Below are 17,153 nucleotides of genomic sequence, written 5' to 3'. Positions count from 1 at the left end.
GAATCCATAACCATTATTTTCAGTGGTATCAGTTTGGGTGTATTTTTCATCCTGTATTGGGGGATAACTTAACCAAGGAGTTTGGCTGAGGTGTCTTCCTGTCTGTCAGCAGCAGGAAATGGCTCCACACAGACTAGGCATTTAGCTCCCAGGTGCAGACCCACCATTGGACGGCCTTGCCCAGATGGATAGTACTCCTTCCACCATAAAGACACTAGTCTTCCCCCTGCCCTGAAGCCACCGGTGCTCCTGCCCTGGTCCAGCCTCATCAAAAGGACCCTGGAAGCTGGGAGGCGGATATGCTGGGCTGCAGCCCCAAATCAAGCTCACTTTTCTTCCCCTTGTAAGTGGTGGATAAAAAAGTGGGGGAGGTGCACTTTTCTGGTAGACACCAGCTTCTTTCTTTCTCCTCTTTTCTGACTTCTGTATGTTAGGCTCCTTGCAGGTGTCCCTTTTTTCTCTCTTGACACTGAAACCAGATCCCATAATACAGTCAAAACCATCACCACTTGTTTTCTTTCATTACTCAGTTTATTACCTCTCATTGTCAGACAGGCACTAGAAATCAAATTGAGCTCACAGGCGCGCCACACACACACACACACACACACACACACACACACACACACACACACACGTACACATTCATCCTAGCTGCCTGCACTCTGTTCTCCTGCAGGTGCGAGGGCCATCCGCCTGGCTCTTTTCAGGAGGCCCTCCCTTTCCTGTCCGTCTGCAGCCGTCCATTCAGCTTCAATCACAGCACCAGCCGGACGCCACCGGACCACTGGCAGGGAAGGGAAGCGCCTCCACACACATCTTTCACTTGTTGAACGACAACAGAAGAGCGGCTGGGGAAAAAAAAGAAAGGGTCTTCCTCCTCTGCATCTCCTTCTGCTTTCATCATAAACAACTTGCTTTCTGTTTGTAACGGTGCTGTCCTTCCCCTCTTACCCCCGCCTTCCTTTTCTCCCCCTCAGATGGGCTTTTACAAGGAGGAGGGGGGAAGGAGTGCAAAAAGAGGACGGCCAGGCTCACTGTGCAACGGAGTGATGTCGAGGTCTTTTTGTGACTCATGAATGGCACATTTGAGGTTTTCAGCCTTGCTCGGTGCCCCAAGCCAGCTTCACCTGTGGTTGGAGTCAATTGGTCTGTTGTCTGCCTGTCTGGAACCGTGCCCAGCTCTCTGCCAGCCAATTTGGTTAGCGCAGCCGCTCAGAACTGAGCAACAATAACGTCCACCTCAAAACCATCAATTAACTCCCGCTACACAATGATGTATCCATTCACTGTTTGCCAAAACTGTTCTCTGACACGATTAGTACCCATGCTAATACTGCTAATACCTGCTCTCTGTCACATAACAAAGTACTGATGATTTTAATGGCTTCCAAGTTGTTAATTGCTTCTAGTGGTAAATTCCATTAAACTCACAATGTTGTTTTTTGTGTGTGTGCTTTCAATTAGCTTCAGACAAAGAAAAAGTGAAAGCAGTGTTACTCATGGTGTCAGGTACTAACAAGAGTCTACAGCTAGACCGACGGCTCTGAGAGGCTGCGTTTAGGCACAGCGGTGCTTTGGTGCTAAAAGTACATCTGAGGATGACGCGAATGTCATTAGCTTTGCAGGTATTTATACATAAACCAAAGTTTTGGACATACTAAAAACTTCAGTCAGGAGATCACTAAAGGAATTCATCATCTGGGGACTATGGATGTTATGAACAAAAACATTATGATTTTATAGCTATTCAATAGATATTTGAAAGTGGAAAAGGACCAACATGGCCATAAAAAACTTCTGAGAGCTTGTAATGTAATAACCCACCTGTCTTAAGTGTCTGTCACTCCTTCTGGTTGCATTTATTAGAATTTTATATCCAGTACAATCTACATAGAAGTAATTACTTGCTTATGTGCACGGAAAACCGCTTCTTTACTTATTTTACTTTGATTATGTAAAAACAAACAAATATGATGTCAGGACACAGGACTTTTTATCTTTAGATAATCCACATGTTTTCTATCTCATCACTGAGATAAAAAAGTTCTATTTGGAAAACTGTCTCTACTTTTGCTGTCTGATCATATCAAAAACACAGTAAACAAGTAAAAGTTAATTAGAGTCTTTAACTTTATCGTGCTCATGTTCAGTAAAATGTCAAAAGTTAGAGTGAGTTTCTAATGTGTTGGGGAGGAGTTGAGCTGAGGTGGGGGTATGTGAGGGGAGCATTTAGCTCACTTATCCACTGTGTGAGCTGTCATTCTCACCACACGCAGCTGTGGAAATGAGATAAAACTGAGCAGCCACTTTAGGAAGCTCTCACTCAGCCAGAAACCTCTGAAGCCCAGAAGTAAAAACGTTTGGTGACTTGTTATAGTGCTGGATGGCAGCTGTTTTCTGCAAGCAAAGGCGAGATCAACAGGAGGACGGCAGTTTCTGGATTTTTCAAAAGCAGAAGTGAAGTACTTTTGTCTTTCACATTTGATCTTTTGCTGGAGACATTTTTAACTACACACTAGCACACCTCTGAAGAGACTATGAATGTGCTGTCAAACCAGGTGATCAGGGCCCAGGAGCAGTCTCTACCTCTCTGTGGCCCCACGTCTGTCCAGGATTTATCCCACTGCCCTCCAGGGTTCAACCTGACCTCCCGCCTAAATGCTGCACCCATGCTTGGCCTCCAGAGTGGCCAAAGATCAACCAAACCTCAGAGGGAGCTGAGCCCAGAGGAGCAGCAGGAGCTCAGGAGGAAGATCAATAGCAGGGAGAGGAAGCGGATGCAGGATTTAAACATCGCCATGGATGCCCTGAGGGAGGTCATGGTGCCTTACGCCTCCTCGCCATCTTCTGCCTCCTCCTCTCAGTCCCACCAGCCCGGAGCTCCTCCAGGCCGCAGGCTTTCCAAGATCTCCACCCTGGTTCTGGCCAGAAACTACATCCTCCTCTTGGGTTCATCTTTGCAGGAGATGCGGCGGCTGCTAGGGGAGGTAAGCGTTGGGATGGGGATGAACACAGGACCGGTCCCCCGGCTGCTGTTTGCTGGAGGTTGGCCCCTCATCTCTGGCCCCAGCCAGCTCCTCCTCACCCAGGAGTCCCTCCTCACCTCAGCAGCCCCCTCCTCCACTTCCTCCACTTCATCGTCCTCGGCTGCTAAATGTACCCTGTTATCTCCGGGACCCATGGACGCCTCGCTGGCTCCTATGCAGTGGAGCTCTACAGGGGCCTCAGGAGGGCCCCTGTGCCCGTGTGGAGTCTGCAGACTGCCTAGATTTAGCCATTCAACTCCGGCTCCAAGATTCCCAAAGTGACACCATGAAGTTGAAGTTGAAAAGGATTTCCCGAAGAACGGACTTGATGACTGTTACATGTATGGAACTTTTTTATATGAATTGTTATTTTTCTAATATTTTTAACACATTTATAATATCTTCCTGTAATTACTCACGATTATCCTTTGATCCTTTCAAACCTAATGGATCTATTCTGTATTTGGTAGGACAGTTTTTTGATGAAGTAAGTCTAACAATCCCCTTTTTGTTTCAGAGAGAAGTTGTAATGCATTACTTCTCTTATGTCACAAACAAAGAATCAATTGACTACTTTGATGACTTTTGTAGAAAGCGTAAGCTGTAATGACTGATTGCAGTGTTGTAGAGTGTTGGGTGAAAGATGGTGACAATTTTAGGCACCCACAAGTGGAGAGGGCCCAAATCAAGGACTGAAATAAAAAATAATAATTTTTAAAAGATCTGAAACACCTATTCTCAGTTTCTTGCTATGAGCAATATACACAAACTAGCAGAATAGCAGCCAAAGTGGTTTTGTTATTTTCACACAAAGGATTTCTGTAAGTGTGTTTTGTCTGTGCTCTTTTCAAGGAGTTTAAAGTGGGCAGAGTTGTGTTATAAAATGGTCATTTATTTCCACGCTCTAATTACAGTTAAGCAATATACTTTAAGTATCTGAAGACAGTTCTTTTATTGTTTCCATTTTTTTTCTAACTCTCACTTTAATTGTTGCTTATTGTATAATTTCTATTTAATATTATTTAGAAAAACTTTGTTAGAAAGCCCAGCATTTATACCTATGCTGTGTGTGTGTGTGTGTGTGTGTGTGTGTGTGTGTGTGTGTGTGTGTGTGTGTGCGTGTGTGCGTGTGTGTGTGCGTGTGTGCGTGTGTGTGTGTGAGAGAGGGAGAGGTAGCGAGCATGCAGGTGTGCGTTGGAGAGAAGTTGAGAATAAGATTCCACACTAAATACAGATTCTAATTCTTGGTGCAGTGGTGGTCTGAAGTTTAGAGAGGCAGAGACTCGTAGGTGGAAGGTTACAGGTTTGATCTTCGGATAGTGAGACCCAGTGCGAGGCCCTGAACCCCCATCCTCTCCAGTGGAGCTTTCAAGCGACAATGTGTGTAACTAAGTGAGTGTGATCAGACACCTCTCAGAAATACGGGCCTGGCTAAATCAAGATAAAAGTCGCTAAATTAAATGTTCTGAATTAGTGTGCATACTAAAAACTGCTTGATTTCTGAGAATACTTTCAATTGTTTTGCGTTGTGATGGACAATATTGTCCCACAATACAATGTACAAGGGAAATGAAATAGAAAATTAAGATAAATGGTGGATTGAGGCGAAACAGCTCCAGGAATCTCTCTGAAAACAAACAAACAAAAAATTATTACATTTTAAGGAAAACCTTTTGCTGTTCTCTTTGTGAAGTTTAATTGGTATTTAAAAGTCACAGTTGTATTGATGGTACAGTGCATTTTATTAAAATTTTGCATAGTACTTTGCGAATCAGGATAGATTATGCTGTATATGCAGTATATAGTAAGGAACTGGAACACAGTCAAAGTGCATCATAGAGAAACCACGTGTGTTTATCATTCAACATGCAGCTGTTTGTGCAATATGTATGTCTGACTCCTCCTTTCTCTTTAGAAAGTAATCTAGCTGGCTCTTCACAATGCTGCAACTAGAATCGTAACTAAAACTAGAAACTTTGACCATGTTACACCAATTTTAGCTTGCCTTCAGATCAGGTGCATCTGATGACTTAAACAATTCGGAATGGGCTCAGCCCCTCATACCTATCTCTCCTTAGACCTTATATGCCATCCTGTGCTCTCCCCTCTCAGTATACAGGACTTCTCTCTGTCCCCACAGTTATAAAGAAGTCAGCTGGCAGCAGCGCCTTTTCCTATCATGCCCCTTCTTCTGGTATAACCTTCCTGCTGATATGAGACAGTGTGAGGCCTTTAAATCCAAACTTAAAACTTTTCATCTTAACTTTCAGCCCTGCTGGGACCTATCTCCCTCCCCTGGCTGTCGGGGCCTCATTCCAGATGTTTTGGATCTGGATCCAAGAGATTCAGGCTCTCCTCTTGTCCCTCTCTCTCCCTCTGTATGTGTCTATTCCTTTTTCCTAGCTGTCTGATTGATGCGCTTGGGCTTTGCCTCTTGTGTGTTTGTGTAGTCTGTTCTCTTGCAGGTCTCCATGGAGGTCATGTGATTCAGGTCGGTTTGGCAGCACTCGTTCAAGGTCCTCCTGGATCTATGTTCTGTATAGTTCACAATCTACCTATAATTTTGTCATCCTGATTGTCCATATAGCAATTTTACTATCTAGTCTGTCCATCCTGGGTGAGGGATCCCACCCTTTATTGCTCTAACTGAGATTTTCTCAAATCCTTGTTAAAGCAAAATGGGGCAGGAAAGGATGTATTTTGATGGTGAACATTTTACTGATATGTTCAGTATCAACATTTTGTGAATTGTTAATTAACAGTATTTCCTCATTTGGTTGGTAAAAATTAAAATCCGGGTAACATTTAAGCTGGGGTGGGCAATTTTGGAGAACTAGCAAGAGACAGTTAGATTTTGAAAGTATCCAACCAAAACACATTCTCATGCACAATCAGTACACTGGCAGAGTGCGTGCAGGTAGGCGGTTTAGGACAAATGAAATGTTCGGGCCATGCTTATGATAGTCCAGAGACAGCCAGAGATACTTGATTTTTTTTTGTGTCAGAGCATTTTATTTATTGATTGCTGTCGGGATATAAAAACTATACCATAATGGTGTCTGAATGACTAATTTCTTTTTAGAATTGGTCCAGTAGATTGCCTCAACTGGCAGATGTAAAACTGGCTGCAATGGCTGCAACGTAAGCCTTTGCCTAAACCATTGGAGCTCGTTTCATTGCTGCTGTCTAAAGCATCTACTGGACCAATTCCAAAACTTTTTGTACCTAGTAGTCATTTAGACCCCCCTCAAATAAGACCCCCCTATGTAAAAATAGGTTTAAAAATTACCCTTTGAAATTTTTTACTTATGACCCCTCGCTTTTCTCTGGTCAGTACTGCATTGCCTGCTGTTTCACAATACCTTGAGAGGTGATTCACTCATAGTAAATGAATGGGGGCAAACCTCTCCTTGCGCCTTGCCATGTTCATTGAGCCTTCATCGTTGACGCTGACGAGATGCTGAGCTGAAAAGCTTCTTCCACCCTCTACACCACCCCAAAATAGTGAAACAGTCCTCATCTCTTCCCCTATTCATCGCCCCAACAAGCAAAAGATCAAAACCCAACCGTGTAATTACTGCGCCGCAGAAAGGAGGCCTTTTGGTTATTAGCCCCTTCTCTCTCCTCCATCCTCAAATTCAAATGTTTCTCTGTGTTAAGGAGCCGGGATGGGTGATTTGGTGCTACTTATTACACTCAATCCACAATATGTTCAAACGCCCAGAAAATGTGTTGCGCTGAATGGGGTTCACTCCTGCAAACTCGCCACCCCTCTGGAAGAAAGCCGGCAGCCTCATTCTGAGCAAGAATAAGAGGCGCTGGTGGGAGGGAGGATATTCTCAGCCACAACCTGGCCCTTGGCGCAGCCTGCATGAATAATTATAATGAAAATAATCATAATCATAATGCTGATAAAATACTCAAAATAATTGCTACCCCAGAATAAAGGGATTATGGAGGGTAGATATGTGAATAGTGGCGAGTGAAAGGATGGGAATCTATTAGCATCAGGGAGGACAAAAGAGGAGCTGGATGCCATTAAGTGAGATTAAGCTAAATAAGGCTTGATTTTCTTACAAGGAAAAGAAGGAAGGAGAAGAGGGTGAGAGTGAAGGACGAAGGGAGGGGGAGGGAGGGATAGCCTGATTCATAGATCAAAGTAAGATGGCCAAACTTCATGTTTTTCATTTACATATAGCTGCTTTATCTCTGAAGGGATTAGCTACCTTGCTATTTTCTCCGGGTTGCTCTCTATTCTGCCACCTTTGCTCACCATCCATTTCCTCCTGCTCTCAGGATGGTGCAGCCCTTCTTCTTTTCTTTTTCTTTTTTTTTTTAAATTTGCCTCCTTAATTTCTCCCCCTCTCATTCTTTGCTCTTTCTCTCTGTTTCTCCAAGAGGCTCTCACTTTCTCGTGTTTGGTGGTTTCATTGTTGCAGCGACGCAGGGGTCTGGTCAGTCTTTGTGTTAGCACTTTAACTCATCTCCATTTCATCACTGTTGTTCAATGAGGCGAGGAGAGCTCGTAAGACAATACACACACACACACACACACACACATACACGCACACACACAGTTCACTGTGGAATCACAGAAAAAGCAGTTTTCTAGAAATATTACTTTTCCCTCAATTTAACCAGATAAAATGTTTAAATCTTTTTAGATACCTGGATAACAGGCCAACATGAGAACATTGCTAAAACAATAAATCCAATGCAGACATAAACAGGCTTTAACAAATGTCATATGGTACAAAAGAGAATAAATAATACTCAGTTAAGATTCACAAACGGGTACGAAGTAAACACAATAAATTAGAAGCATTGACCAAGAGGGTTCTCTTTGAGATCATTTGACCTGAATTTAGCGGTAATCAGCTCTGGCAAGTCCTAGTTCTTTTATGAGAAGTCCTCTTTGCTCAACCATATACATGTGACTGTGGTGTACAGAGATATACACTCTACACAGCAAACAAAAAATAAGTTTAAATGTTCAACATGTATTTTGGCTTCTTTTTTAATCTTGGGACCTTTATTCTCTCACTAAAGTTATTCATGTATTGATCTACACATGAACTGTGTTTCTCTTTTTCATTTTTTTTAACATAATCCTTTCTCTGCTGCAGCTGTCCCAGATGGTGCATCTATGAATTCTAACATGAAATAAAAAAATAAGACAGGATAATGAGTCATTTTATCTACCTTATATTAAGGTTGTATTATAAGGATATTTTTAGAAAAGAATTGTCTTGCCTTTTTAGCACAAAGAAACATTTGATTCATTCATGTGTTGGGAGACCATTGTGATTTAAACTACACACAGGTAAGATTCTTGCTCTGCTGAAAATAAATGTCTAATTTCAATTTCAAGTTAAAGTTGTGTCCGAGATTTCTAAATTGCTCCCGAATCTCAGATTTTTTTTCAGTGAATCAAATGAAATGGCCAAAGTACAAACCAATCAGTGCAGCTACTGTATAGTTGGTACAGTATTAGACTGCAGGTGACCATGGCAACTGTATGCTACAGCTGCTAAGTTCAGCCACCTCTTACTGGTGAAACTTAACATAACAGTGGGCTTAACTGGCTGTCAAACAAAAAAAAAAAGAATATTTGAGCTCAGCTTTTCTTTTTTGCCGGTGGCCAAAGCCAAGTATCCCAGGAAGAAACTGTGACCATCACATGATTATTATGTTTATCATGATGACAAAGATCCCGTAAGGCGAGACACCACAGTCAAATATGCTTTTCCCCCAACTTTACTCATATCACAATAAAACTTTACGTGCGGAAAGTATACATAAATAGAAGCTTTTTTTAACATTACATTTACAATATGCAGTGATGCATACACAAACAAATCTATTTCCAGCACATTTATAGGAGTTAGATGTATATTTTGGTTTTATTGTGATAATATACCAAACGGTCAGACATTTACAGAATGGTTTGTCAAAATATTGTTTTTCATAGATTTAAATTAACTACCACTCATTTGTGTAACAGACTCTATTTTCAACATATTTACAGATAAAATACTACATTAAACAAGAATGACAAAAAAAATTTTTTTTTAAAGAAACTTATGATGATCTAACTGCCAAGAAAATGACACTTATTATAAAAATTACTGTTTGTCACATGAACACATCTCTTATATATGATATATGGACTAAATAACATTGTGCTCTTGAAAACAAGCTTTCAAACGGTATATGATTCAATATGGAGAGACTGGTCCAACCATTTCAATGTCACCTTATTGAATTGATTTATTTTTTTCACCAATAATTTATGAATTTATGTTTTGAAAGGCACTGACAAACAATGACATCCTGCTGATAAGAGCATCAGGGCAATTCCTAAAGACCTATTTTGATGTTTATTTTAGAGGACTTACTGCAGAGGAATTATGTATATATTGAATTTTAACATTTTATTAATAACCACAATCTGTCTAACCATAACCAAGTGTTTTAGTTGCCTAACCTTAACCGTACTGTATTGTTGTGTATCGCAGAAAATGTACCATTGTTGTCAGTGAATGTAACATCTAATATCAGCTTTCTTCTCTGGCCTTTGTATAAGCATGATAATTATCCTGATATTGAAAACAAATGGAGTGGCAAAGAAAACACTACTCCGCTTTGTGCTTTGGCATTATTTGCTTCCACCTTGCCTGTTATTTCTGTATACCGGGACACTCCGAGTACTTTTTTACATGCATAACAAAGACTGAAACAGAGCCATTCATGTGTTGAACTAGTCTTTTCTGTCAGATATTCAGAAGTCCTTGCATATACAGATTTGTAACATTCAGTAAATCATCAAATGTACAGAACTAGTGGGGGTAAAGCTTTGTTCTAACACTCAATGCCAAACTGCCTTGACATTTAAAAAGCATATCTTTGTGTATTCATTTGGATTTCAGCTGAAGCATGTTGTTGTGTATCCAACCAGTCACTTTACACTCCAACATGTGTCTCTAATGTGAATCGTACACATTGTCTTACACTGTCCCCTCTCCTACAGCCTCTCATCTCAGAGTGTTGTTTGCCTCCGGTTCTTTGTCGTACTGTTTCATAGCACTTAACCAGTCAACGTGGGGAGTCCTTGGCTTAGGAAGTCCTGAGCCATAAATTTCATCTCCACAATGAGCAGAGCACAGGGGCTGGTCAGGACCCCCATTTACTTTCTAACCCAGCTTTTATTCATTCCCTCCCTAAATAACATCAGGCCCTCCTGTGCTGTCCCACCCTGAAATTCCCGATCCCCTCTGTCACCCCTTTTTTCTCAGACCGAGCCGATACAACAGAGTTACTGCTGAGCCCGCCGGCCCGCTCATTAAGCATCGTGTTCTCTCCCACCCATTCCAGCCCTCTGTCCTATTCACACCACGGTCCTCATTACAACTTTACAGGCCACCATCAACCGTCACCTCATTACCCTTATCGAACGGCTAAATGACGGGCTGAGATTGTGTGTGGTCACAAGAGACGTATTGTCATTACAAAATCTGAAATTATTTCTAAAATGTTGGTTTAGGGATGATATAAGGCAGATTTTAAGTTACATAGATTGAATAAATCAGTTTTTACGTGTTGATATTGCAGATGATAATAGCTAAAAAACCTAACTCAAACTGAGACACCATAATAATCCTTCATCACTAATAAATGTATTTATTTGTTTATCAAATTGCATATAGTAAAAAAAGATAAGTATTTATTTATTTCAAAAGTATGTACATATGAAAGAGAGTGAGAGTTATTAGATAACAACAAAAACACTGAGACATTGCTAAAAAAATAACAAGAGAAAACAAAAACATTATACCTATGAAAAAAGTACTACTTCAGTTTTCACTGAAAAGAGAAATCACTCATCTGTTCGGGCTGGCCCAAGTCTTTCATGGGCCCTAGGACCCAAGTTAGCTCTGTATATGTAATATGCTGCTTTGTAATATTTACGACAATGTCAAAAAGAGCAGGCAAAAGGGCAGGCTTCGATTGTGATATTAGAAAGTGTATCCAATTACGCGCCAGTACACATGGAGTTTGAGACATAATGTATCTGGCAGGCACCATAGCATGCAACAATTGTATGAAGTGTCCAAATAATATTTTCTGTCTAATAATCAAAAGTTAGCCCAATGGGGAAGTTGATCATACATATGTGAGATGTATGGATTTTTCCCATACTTTGTCTAAAGAGGCTTAGGTATTTTGATCACACATTTATTTATAGTTATATATAGTATAGTATAGTTATATTTTCAGTTCATAGACCACACACATATGCTGCTTTCTCTGTGGATTGTATTGTATGATGTGATGCCACACACTCATCTTCTCTGTGAGCATTCATCTGCATGATCTCAAACTTGCACAGCCTCTGAGATTCATTTTGGATCTTGTAAACTGTTGCATGTGTTAAATGTTGGACAGCAGGATTACACTTCCTCCAAAAAAACTGAGTACGTCTTTGCTGCTGGATACTGAGATTGAGAAAAAAGAAACAACAATATTGATTTGTTCTAGTGTTTTAAGTGAGTATGATAATGTAACTTAAATCACACCACTCATCCAAGTTACATGTCTCAGCAATTGATTTTGATGATACTATGACTGGAACCAAGTAAAGGGAAGAAAACAAATATATAACTTTAGGGCAGTCTGGTAGCAATTACCTAAAGCCACATATGCAGTTTGAAAACAGGCTAAATAAGTGAAAACATTTTTATGGTTCTTAAAAATATATGTGTGTGACTGTGTGTCGCTGTGGTAATGAACCCCTGGCCCTCAGTTTGCCCTCTGAACCCTCGGTGGCCTTGGAAGCAGGAATTCCAGTTAACACATCACAGATCAGTTTTCTTTTCTTCTTGTTTTGTGTTTCTGTCACTTCTCGCCAAATGTCGGCTGAGTGTCGACGAGGCCTGACAGCCACCAGCCCTCTCTCTCCTCTGTTTTCCTGTCTTCTTTCTTCCCTTCCTTTCTCTCGCTCCTCTGTTTGGGATCCTCTTTCTTGCCTCCTTTTCTGCTTAATTGAGTTGTTTGGCCGACGGGCTTGTCAGACAGCACCGTCTATGTGGGGAGTCTGAGGGGCAGGGGGGCACCTGCCATTGTGCTCCGAGAGACGGGTTAGTTTTTCACCGTTACTGCTGCATGAGTGAACATGTCCCAGATTAGGGATGAGCTGGAGCAAAATTTAGGAAATACCATGAACATCTTTTTTTCATCATTATTTTCCAATATTTGATTATTTAAAAGAAAATCTGTATCTGCTTTAGTGTTATCATACTGCAAATTTTGGAATGACTCTCTAAAAACTATTTTTGTGCATATCTAAATTGCCTTTTCAGGCCGGAAAATACATAATCCATTCCATTTGTGACCATTATTTTCAAATTACATGACACAGTACGTACAAATAAGTCACATATTATTGTGATGTAATGTAATGTTGAGTGTAACATTCAGCAAAAAAAAATTATTACAATTTGACTTTTAATTAAAATAGCATTTATTTAAATCTTTAAATATAAGAAGTCATCTTCCATTATTGAGATTTGGGCCATTAAGAGACAAGAGAGTCTCCTCAGTTTTAAGTGCTCAGCAAACCCGTAAATATCTTCTCCATATGAGTGTAGAGTGGTCTGAAGAAGAAAAACACTCTGGGTGGAGTCATCAATCATCAGGACAGAGGAGAGGGAGAGAGATGCAGAGGAGGATTGTCATTTCACTTTTTTTGACTTTGACTAGCACATTAGTCATGTGATCCCGTAACCAGCTTGGTGCTAAAATGACCATTGACAAAAAAACCAACCCTGATCTGGTGAACCTGCAGATTTAAGCTCTGCTCGGAGGATTTTAATGCCCCACAATATAAACAAAGTGAATGCTCCAAGCCAGTGGTTGCAGCTTTAGTTTCATCTAAAAAATATCTGTTCACTCTATATTGTTCATGTAATACACTCATAATACAATGTATTACCAGCCATTAGCTTAGTCCATCCATCCATCCATCCATCGTCAACCGCTTATCCTGCGTACAGGGTCGCGGGGGGCTGGAGGCAATCCCAGCTGACATTGGATGAAAGGCAGGGTACACCCTGGACAGGTCGCCAGTCCATCGCAGGGCCACACATAGACAGACAACCAGTCACACTCACACCTACTGTAAGGCAATTTAGGGCCACCCATTAACCTAGTCCGCATGTCTTTGGATGGTGGGAGGAAGCACCTGGAGAGAACCCACGCGGACACAGGGAGACAATTAACTTAGTCATTTAAAATAATTTTATCAATGGTTTGGCATGGTTTATTTACACATGAACTCTCCATGACCATTTTCCATACTTTATGTTGTGTGTTCCAGGTAGTATTTTGCTTCACTTCTTTTCAGTATGAAAATAGTTGACTTCTGGAAGAAAGCAATTAGGGTACAGCACAGGCCTGAAATGCCTAGTCCCATTTAGTAAGACTGATAAAAACTGTAATGATTGTTTTTGCTGTGAGCACTATGGAGAGCAACAGAATGTCTAATTTTTTAAGTTTATTTTGCTGTATTATAATCCACAAAGGCTGAAAAGTATTTCTTAAATAAGATCTAATACCTCATGTGGCCTGTTTAAATCTTTATAATATAAAACATGTAGCCCTAACCCCAGCCTACTCTTCTTCCTGTTAGCATTATTAAAGTAAAGACCTTCATTCCAAAACACTTAGCATAATTATTGGTAGCTTTTAAAAAAGGTATAAAACTACTTTTCTTCACAAAATATAGACAAGAACAGTACGGTGCAAGTTAATAAACTGGGAGTATTTCACTATTTAATGAATCTCTTCTCACACATACTGATATGACGCGTAAGTCAGCACTGTTAACAAGATGTCATTTACATTATAATCATATTCATATCGCTGCTAAGACTGCAAGTTCTAGCAAGACTGTGATACTGATGTCTGAAAAGTAACAACACAGACCAAAGTAACAATATTGATTCTTTTGTTTTAATTGTGTTATTATTCTTTAAACTTCTTGTTGTGTGTATTGTTTGTATTTTGGGGATTGTAGGAGAACACGCACTCTTCTCTTCCCTCAGGGTCGATGAACCTGTCCATCTGCTCACACACACACCAAAACAGACAGTCAAGGGCAAAGGGGAGAGCCTTTGTTTGTGTGTGTGTGTGCGAGTGTGTGTGTGTGTGTTGGCCATAAATATGAGGTTTTTGAAGGGTTGGGTGTGTAGTCAGTTTACAAGGTACAAGGTCTGGACCAGAGCCACTAGATTTCAGCTTGCTCCCTGAGGCTGCCCCACTTCTACTTACTTTTAAATCACGCACTCCACACGCACACACACACAGGACTGCTCTGACAGCTACAACCCCCCCACCCCCAAAACACACACACAGACACACTTATGCCATCACACAGCCGTTCTCTTTCTGCTGACCAGCAGAAACCCTGGACGCCTCAACCCAAGGACGGTGTGTGTGTGTGTGTGTGTGTGTGTGTGTGTGTGTGTGCAGGGGCTGCTGGGAGCCACAGCTAATTCCTCCTCTCCTCCATCCTACTGGAATGCCAAAACCAGCCGGCAGGGTCAACACAGGAGTCAAAACACTTCAGAGGAACGAGAAGAGGCCAAGCAGCGTTGTGCATTTTTATCACACAGGTACATGATTTTGACCCATTGAACAATAAACCGAAATGACTTTACTTTGACGCCTGGAAAAATCTCCACCGTAAGTTAAAAGGTGGAGAACGTGTGTTGCCTGTGCTGCCTTAGAGGTCAATAATGAGGGAAAAACTCACCTGGATGCACTTGAACACTGATACACAGTGCTTTTATCTTACAACTGGAGTTTAAAGATCCCCTCCACTCAAAAATGTGTTTATCTTATGTTTATGTCTCCTAATTGTCAGACCTTGACTTAACTGACTTTACGGCAATGTTTGTCACTAAAGAGGTGTTTTCACATTCCTCTACTGAAGGGGTCTGCACACCCAGAGGTGGACTTACAAGTAGGCTTAGGTTGGCATCAGAATTCTTAATTCATGAGTATCCAGTTCTCCACCGTCCCAATCCCCACTACATTGAACTATTTCATATTCTTACTGCGCATCTGTAGAAATGATTCAGGAAAACAGTAAACAAATGTCTCGGTGGTGTACAGAGAAAAATTAAGTAAAGGTACTCCAGCAGGAGGATGCTAAAAGACAATACCCACAACCAGCCACAGCCTATTCCCCCTGGAATGCGATACTAAACTAGCATTTTGTTATACAATTCTGTGTTGTAGAATGATAAATAAATTAACCTTGTACCTTGAAAGCAGAAAGTTTTTTAGGAAAATTGCCAAATCTTTTTCACAGGGCTACAGACAAGACTAACATAACTAGAGAGCAGCAAGAAGCTGCTGCTTGTGCTAGCACTAGTGTTAGCATTACTAAAAATAGCAAAGAGGAACGCAAGTGTGTTTTTTTACAGATGCAATTCAAAAGGTCGGGACACACATTGTGTAAAGACTGGTGAAGAGAATAAGTTGCAAGTAGGTCTTTCTTAGACAAATAAGGATTGAAAAAGGGGAGAACAATGGATGCAGAGGGCCCCATGCCAGTGTTTGCCTTAGGACCCCAAATAACTAAATCCACCCCCGTGCACACTTCCCAAATATCTGGATTCAAACATAGGCAAGCCTATGCCAAGCCAAGTCCTTGGGTGTGCGTGGTTGTTTGTCTATGTGTGATAAGCGGTTGCCGATGGATGGATCTTCATTGAAATTCAAATAAATCAGCGCAATAAACTGAGCTGTTCAGTCTGCCTGTCTGTTTGGTCCAGAGTAAAATAGCTCAAGTACTTGATTGGTTGCATTTTACGTGTTTTGAATCAGACATTCATCAAAACAAGGCACTAATCAACAAATCAGTTTATAATAAGCTATAAACTCAATATCAGTTAAATTGTTAGCTTAATAGCTTTTAAAATAGATGTAGGTATGTAGGGAAAATGCCTACCAGGCATGTTAATGCCTCTTATTGATTGATAAAACAAGCCAAGTAGTTTTAGCTGTCAGCTAAGACTTCTTGGTTAAGATGAGGGAAAAACAGTCTTTGTAGTTAAAGGAATATGATTGACAGTAAGCTTGACAGTAAGAAACCTGGACTCTAATATCAAAACTTTGAACAGCCTTCCACCTACTTCTCCCACCAACATTTTGGGACTAAATCAACTAATATCAGTTGAATCACCTTGATCAGTAGATTCAGTTTTAAAGATCAGTTGGATTTGGGCTGTTTATATAAGCATTATATTTTGGACTATAGTTCAGAATGTGAGTGGAAAAAAACTTACGGGTAATGAAGGATTGTAGTGTGTGTGTGTGTGTGTGTGTGTGTGTGTTTGGGCAGTGTACCCACCATCCTGAGTCCTCTGTTGGGAAGGGCATGGTCCATTCCTCCTGTGTGCAGGTGTCATGGCTGGACCTCTTCATTTGCATACATTTGCATGCTGTCAAGCGGAGCTGCTGCTGACAGCTTCCAGAGCCGACTGTCTTCCTGGACCCCGGCCCAATCCTGTCGGCATGGTTACACGGCATGGTAAAGCGTAGCGCAGCAGGCTCACGGCCAGGCCGATCAGCCTCGATGAGAGCTTTAGGGAGACGTCGTTCAGCGGACAGACATCAACTCACACGAATGACCTCCAAATGTCTCTGAGTGAGGGCACAAAAAATAGCAGTACATGTATGTTGGTATACAGCAACGCAGTCACTCTGGACCCTTTTCAACCAAACAGTACCACACACTACACTATAACTGAAAGTCTTATATGTGCATCACTGCTTGACTTTCCACCACATCTGAAGAACTGTGCAGATTAGGTAAATGTTGCGTTTTACAGGAAGCAACGCCCTTTTCAGACAATTTTTTTCCTCACATAGTTTTTCTGTTGGCCGTTTTGTTACAACCTTTTGTCCTAAAAATTACATTTATACAGTACTAAATTGTTTTCCTGTCATTTTGTGGTGACAAAGAAATCCACCAGAGTTGTATGGAGCTGGTTGGGGTGGTTGGTGTGCGTACAAAGCACAGCAACTTGACATGAGAGACTAGAGTGTAGATCCTGA

General features: G+C 41.1%; 2 protein-coding genes across 2 annotated transcripts in view; one reads left to right on the top strand and one right to left on the bottom strand.

Annotated features, from left to right (window-relative positions):
* Positions 1–2,540: 2,540 nt before the first annotated feature.
* olig1 (oligodendrocyte transcription factor 1) lies at positions 2,541–3,311 on the top strand. The gene has a single exon (XM_046055024.1). It carries the CDS (start codon positions 2,541–2,543, stop codon positions 3,309–3,311), a length of 771 nt encoding a protein of 256 aa, XP_045910980.1.
* Positions 3,312–16,540: 13,229 nt separating this feature from the next.
* Positions 16,541–17,153, bottom strand: part of LOC123974106 (fibroblast growth factor 14-like) — a 30,314-nt gene continuing 29,701 nt past the window's right edge. The window contains exon 4 of the mRNA XM_046054544.1: positions 16,541–16,678. Coding sequence (XP_045910500.1) covers positions 16,541–16,678 — 138 coding nt within the window. The remainder of the gene's footprint in view (positions 16,679–17,153) is intronic.

This window comes from Micropterus dolomieu, linkage group LG07, assembly GCF_021292245.1.
Source record: "Micropterus dolomieu isolate WLL.071019.BEF.003 ecotype Adirondacks linkage group LG07, ASM2129224v1, whole genome shotgun sequence".
NCBI classification, from domain to species: domain Eukaryota; kingdom Metazoa; phylum Chordata; class Actinopteri; order Centrarchiformes; family Centrarchidae; genus Micropterus; species Micropterus dolomieu.
This window is presented reverse-complemented; position numbering and strand designations above follow the sequence as displayed.